We start from the raw sequence: 6,456 nt of genomic DNA, 5'->3' as shown, positions 1-6,456 counted from the left end.
TAATGAATTCAGATTAAAGGAATTTTAATTAGGTGTATGGCACGGCACACTTGACTGAAAACAACGCATTTCAACTGACATTGTGGTATATATCTCTGTGTTGGCTAACTGTACAACAATGTATTAGATGGCTCTCAGTTGAACTGACATTGTGGTATACATCTCTGTGTTGGCTAACTGTACAACAATGTATTAGATGGCTCTCAGGTGAACTGACATTGTGGTATATATCTCTGTGTTGGCTAACTGTACAACAATGTATTAGATGGTTCTCAGTTGAACTGACATTGTGGTATATATCTCTGTGTTGGCTAACTGTACAACAATGTAATAGATCGCTCTCAGTTGAACTGACATTGTGGTATATATCTCTGTGTTGGCTAACTGTACAACAATGTAATAGATCGCTCTCAGTTGAACTGACATTGTGGTATATATCTCTGTGTTGGCTAACTGTACAACAATGTAATAGATGGCTTTCAGTTGAACTGACATTGTGGTATATATCTCTGTGTTGGCTAACTGTACAACAATGTATTAGATGGCTCTCAGTTGAACTGACATTGTGGTATATATCTCTGTGTTGGCTAACTGTACAACAATGTATTAGATGGTTCTCAGTTGAACTGACATTGTGGTCAAAAGTACAGTAGGACTGTGATGAAGACTGGAGGGAGAATTCTGAAAGACATGTTCAGTTTCAGGACAGATTTGAGACGAGGGAGAATTCTGAAAGACATGTCCAGTTTCAGGACAGATTTGAGACTGGACAGAGGCTTTGCCATTTTTGTCGATTATTGAAAAGTTTCAGTTGGTAAATTATTGCTTAATTTAATATATTGTACCCAAAAAAGACCATATGCTATGTGAATCATATCACTGTAGTCATCTCATAACTGGTATTTTGTTTTGAAAAATAAATGATGATTGATGGTGATGATGATGATGAGCCCACTATTTAGCCTCCAAATACCATTCAGCATTTTTTAAACATGAAACTGTCATTGTTAATTGTTAATCTACATATGGCCTCGACATGTATCCACGTCCAACAGATGTCTCCAATAAAACTTGAAATCAGTGAAATAATAGTGTAGTTCGTTGTTGACTTGAGGACCAGGAGAGACCAGCCAGGAGGGAGCAGAGCCTGGAGATGAACCCCAATATGGACTGGTGTCCGACGAGCTGCAGGAGTGGGTTACACCTCCCTCAGGCCGACCGGCACACTGCACACACACACAAACACACACACACAGAGAGACAAGCACACACACACAGACACACAGACACACACTCGGTGCTATAGCTGAACCCCATCTTTCTAATACTCCACTTGACGCAATTATCAACTGCAAGTTGACAAGGAAGAAAAACCTGGAGAATAGTAAATATTACTGTCATAAAAAATGATGTTCAGTCACTGAATATTTTTTTATTTCAATTGACAAGAAGTTTGCGCAATAAATACTGCCTGGATGTTTGAGCATGGGAACGTTATTGTCATTAAAACAAGTGAATTTCCACAATATGCGCAGCTGCAGCAGACTAAAGAACATTGTGCCAGTGAATGTCTTCCCCCTCCACTGTCCTCTCCGTGTTGTTCCAGCCAGGGCTCCATTTCAGAGGGCGGAGATGGAATATTCAGATCAGCTGAGTGACAGCTCGTGTTTTCCACCGTTCTCAGAACTCCACTGGCTCCTTCCTCCAACTCCTCACTTCAGAGTTGAGGCTACTAAAAACATCGGACGCTAGGGGATCGAGACGTCGCCTGCCTCTATGTGCAGGGCACTTTACTGATCTTTTGGGGGTCGCTTTTTAATTATTTTTATTTGAATTGTCTGAAGATCTGTTTAGTGAGCTCATTATTCTACAGAAGTCAATTTTCCGTGCTTTCCTCTTTGGAATCAGCAGCAACAGACTCTCAGTGAGGCATGTCTTACCCCCAGGGTTACCTCTACCAGCCGCCGGGCTCCCTGGCTCTCTACTCCTGCCCGGCTTACGGGGCTTCAGCCCTGGCTGCCCCGAGGAGCGACGAGCTGGCCAGGTCGTCCAGTGGATCAGCCTTTAGTCCTTACCCCGGATCAGCTGCTGCCTTCACGGCTTCAGCCAGCGGCTTCTCCAGCCCAATGCCATACTCCACAGACCCTGCCACGGGATTCCCTTCCTACATGGTATATACTCTACTTCCACTTATTCGTTAGACAACTTGTGTCAGTATGCATACAGGGACAGCCTGGTCGAAAATAATTAGCTCTAATTTTGTCATTTAGTAGCCAACAGTAGAGTATTTGCGTGCAGTGTGCAGAGAGCTACCGTTTCAGAGCGGGTCTAATGGGTTGTACAGTTCAAGGGTAAAATGGATGAGATCCTGCACACCATTATGTATTCGAACATTGTTCGTAGAAAGCATTGCATTTATCACAACGATAAATCATCAAGTGGTACATTATATTGTCTATCGTGTGTGAAAGTTGTAGGCTTGTTATTGTGTTTCTTCTTACTGTGTGTGATGTGTGTTTTCGTGGGCCCGTTAACACAGTGCATGGCTAATTGAGTGGACTTCATTTAGGGAAAAATGCCCCCCATAAAGAATGATATTGGTAAGCCAATGGCCTTCATTGGAATTAGCCTGTAGTCTAATATCAAATCCTTCCAATGGGAAATACAATATATGAAGTTTGTTCTCCATTTTCACAGTCACAAACTATATATGCAATTTAAATTCTTGGAATGTATATTAAATGAAATAAGCGAAATTTGAACATGAAAAGAGGAATTAAAATGCTAATGACATGGTTCTCTAAGCGTTTATAAAAGGTGCACGCACATACGCTGGGTAGTTAATTGGATTTGTGATGCTGTAAAGCAATGATATGCTAACACGTCTCTCTCTCTGACAACAAAACTAATCTAGCTAAAGAAAAGCAGGAAGTTAGGCGGTGATTACTGGAAATTAGTGCAATTACGACGCATCATTTATCATTTATTTAGCATAATGCAATGCGATGAATCAAACCGATAATGATCAGTGTAATACATGCAGTATATAGACCCAGCTCACATTACACATTAAGTGTAACTCTCTATACACACAACCACAATACACAACCTGTTGTGTTTAGTTATGTTTTAAAGTTTTTAATATTTATTACCAAAATTATAAATTATAACAAAAAACGTTCAAAATCATTTTTCCTTTCCAGAGCTCTCCTTACGACGCGCAGGGCATGGCCGGGGCGATCAGCTACCACCCCTACGGTAGCCCGGGATACCCCTACCAGCTCAACGACCCGGCCTACCGCAAGAACGCGACCCGAGACGCCACCGCCACGCTGAAGGCCTGGCTACAGGAGCACAGGAAGAACCCCTACCCCACCAAGGGAGAGAAGATCATGTTGGCCATCATTACTAAGATGACCCTGACGCAGGTGTCCACCTGGTTCGCCAACGCCAGGAGGAGGTTGAAGAAGGAGAACAAGATGACGTGGGCTCCCCGGAATAAGAGTGAGGATGAGGACGATGGAGACGGAGAGAGGAATGATGACCGCTTGGAGAAAAATCTTGACAACAGCGAGACGTCCGCGGAGGATGAAGGTAAACCACGAGACCCAACCCATGACCCAGTTAACAGCGCGAGCTGCGCGGTGCTGTTTTTTATTGACAGTTATCCACAGATGATTAACGACATGATGACAGAGACTAGGTGACACATTTCAGTGGGAAGGCATAATACGGAACGAGTTCTAATTATTATTATTATTATTAACAATAACCATGGCATTCGACATTATTAGGATTACTATTATTATTATTATTAACAATAATAGTAATCCTAATAATGTCGAATGCCATGGTTATTATATGGTAATTACTTCGTCTCAATCTCTTTTTATTTATTTTTTCAGGTATCAGTTTGCAGGTTGATACCCTTACAGACCATTCTTGTTCAGCGGAGTCTGATGGGGATAAGGTGAGCTGTCGAATCGGGGACCTGGTCTGTGAGTCTGGGTCAGATACTAAGGACAAATGTGAGGATGATGATGATGATCACGAACTGGAGAATGATGAACGACACCTAAGCCTGTCACCTAAACCTGTGACATCATCACCACTAACAGGGCTTGAGGCCTCGGTCTTAAACCATCACCACCGGGAAAACAACAACAAATCATGTCTTGACAGCCGAATCTCAGGTCGTCACAATCAAGCCGTCAAACCCAAACTGTGGTCGTTAGCGGAGATCGCTACTTCAGACCCGAAGCAGCAGCAGCATCACCCGGGGCAGACTTGTCCATCCCTCGGTCTTCTAACCTCCACCTCCTCCACCCCCTCCCCGGCCGTCCCTGGCGCTGTGTACTCCGCCTCTTCCATCCTAGGACGACCCATCTACTACACGTCTCCGTTTTACAGTAATTACACAAACTATGGCAACTTCAGCCCGCTGCAGGGTCAAGGGATTCTGCAATATAACTCTGCTAACGACGGACTCAAACAGACTGCTGCTGAGGTCAGCACCATGCATAAACACACCACTGACTCTCTGCTTAAAACGAACGCTAACCACATTGAACAGTTCAGACCCTCACATTTATACTCTAAGAAAGGTACGTAACATGCAATTATAGTTTCAAAAGAAGGACTTGTATTTTATGCATTTGAATTCACTTCATTGGCCTTTGACTGAATATGTGATGTTTTGAAACATATACCTAGTTGTCCCTAAGCAGAAGGCTTATGAAGGCCTCCGTGTAATCAGTGCTAGTGTAGGCCTGAGTTGGCGGTAGCTGTAATGTCGGCCTGTGTGTCAGACTGTCTCTCAGGGCAATAAGCAGAGATATGTTGTTGTCATAAACAGAGGTTCTATTAACAGAACGTCTTGAGACCTGCTCACACAGTAGGAACGCAGCATTACTTAAAAATATCACTTTAGTTGGATTGGTTATTATGGACTACAAATTTTATAATTGGTTACACAATAATTAGATACCATCATGTTTTATTTTAACAACAGTTGTGCAATTTTTTATTATAGTATCAGTGACTGGTGGGCCACTTTCTTGTTATTTAAGACCTTTACCTCTGCAACTCCAGCTCTTACTTAATACAACCTGGGAAGGACTTTAGGACAAACTCTGTGGGCTAAAGGTGAGGTTCTAAAGGTCATGTTGTGGTTCTGATTCAGGTCTATAGGTAGGTGTCACAATTGCTTTGACTAAAGCCCCGAGCCATCACCCCTGCACCCTGGTCTTAACACTAACCTAACTAACCTTTCTCTAAAGGGGAGAGCTGCATCTTGCTCCTCAGACAAGACGCCTGGCCTGCAGCACTACAGCTGTTCTCCTCAGAGACAGGCCCGAAGGATTAATTAAACCTGATTCGGGGTTGGGGGATGAATTAACCCTGACTTATTCTACCATTTCACTTTCGTTTTCATGAGATGTGCGTTGACTGGCTCAGTAAATGTCCCGCTTTATGTGATGATTTTGGAAGACGTTATTTCTCAGGATGCATCTGCTTCATTGCCACGGTACATTATACTTTATATGATGAGAATATTAGGTATACTATAGTTTATGTGAAGATAATATTAGATATATTATACTTTATGTGAAGACAATATTAGGTATACTATAGTTTATGTGAAGATAATATTAGGTATACTATACTTTATGTAAAGTCGATGTTAGGTATACTATACTTTATGTGAAGATAATATAAGGCCTGCTGTATCTTATTTGTAAAGGATGTATGAGGTCTGGAGATGGGGCTGAGGAACCTGAGGAATCCAATACATTTGATATTTATTTTTTTAATGATGGACAATGCTGCCTATAATTTATGCAAGTTGTATTGCAATGGACACTGAACATTGTTTTGTAAATACATTATTCCCGTTTTTATTTGAAACGTATTTGAAAGTTACAGAATCTTGTTAACAAGAGTACTTTTACTAATTTATATCTTATTGTAAATGAAACGCGCTAGTGTGTTATACTGGCGAGTTAGTGCTATTTATTATTCAAAGGAAAACCTAATTAAAATGTTTTCCTCTGTATTTCAATCTGCTTTCATTTTTTCATTCATCTCCTTTATATTGTCGCATGAAAATGTATTTCTCTTTGGTTAGGCTACTACTTTTAGAAATCGAATTATTAATCAAGTGTAAACGATAAGACTTTTGGGAATGGCATAGCCTGTATTAATTGATATGTTTGTTTGAGACAGCACAGTCGAGAGAAGCTTACCTACCACCTATCCGTTTTCTAAAGGGCCTTTTCACGCCATTCTTATAGGCGTTTAGCTGCATCCGGGGACTACTCGTGACCTTGGTTGGGATAAATTATATGCTTATTATAAATGATATACTTATCATTATATAAATGATATACTTATATCCGTGGCTGTCAGGGGTTTATTTTTCAGTGTGATTAATCCGGCGCTAGGAGCAGTATGATG

General features: G+C 41.4%; 1 protein-coding gene across 1 annotated transcript; it reads left to right on the top strand.

Moving 5' to 3' along the window:
* Nucleotides 1-1,792: 1,792 nt before the first annotated feature.
* On the top strand, nucleotides 1,793-5,926 carry LOC139394708 (iroquois-class homeodomain protein irx-2-like). Its single transcript, XM_071142807.1, has 4 exons — nucleotides 1,793-2,171; nucleotides 3,204-3,594; nucleotides 3,906-4,604; nucleotides 5,280-5,926. The coding sequence occupies exons 1-4, from the start codon at nucleotides 1,932-1,934 to the stop codon at nucleotides 5,363-5,365; spliced, it is 1,416 nt and encodes a 471-aa protein (XP_070998908.1). The 5' UTR covers nucleotides 1,793-1,931; the 3' UTR covers nucleotides 5,366-5,926.
* The last annotated feature ends 530 nt before the right edge of the window (nucleotides 5,927-6,456 follow it).

The sequence above is a fragment of the Oncorhynchus clarkii genome, unplaced genomic scaffold (assembly GCF_045791955.1).
Source record: "Oncorhynchus clarkii lewisi isolate Uvic-CL-2024 unplaced genomic scaffold, UVic_Ocla_1.0 unplaced_contig_9796_pilon_pilon, whole genome shotgun sequence".
Taxonomy (NCBI): Eukaryota; Metazoa; Chordata; class Actinopteri; order Salmoniformes; family Salmonidae; genus Oncorhynchus; species Oncorhynchus clarkii.
The sequence above is the reverse complement of the archived record's forward strand: the minus strand, read 5'-3'. Positions and strand labels throughout refer to the sequence as shown.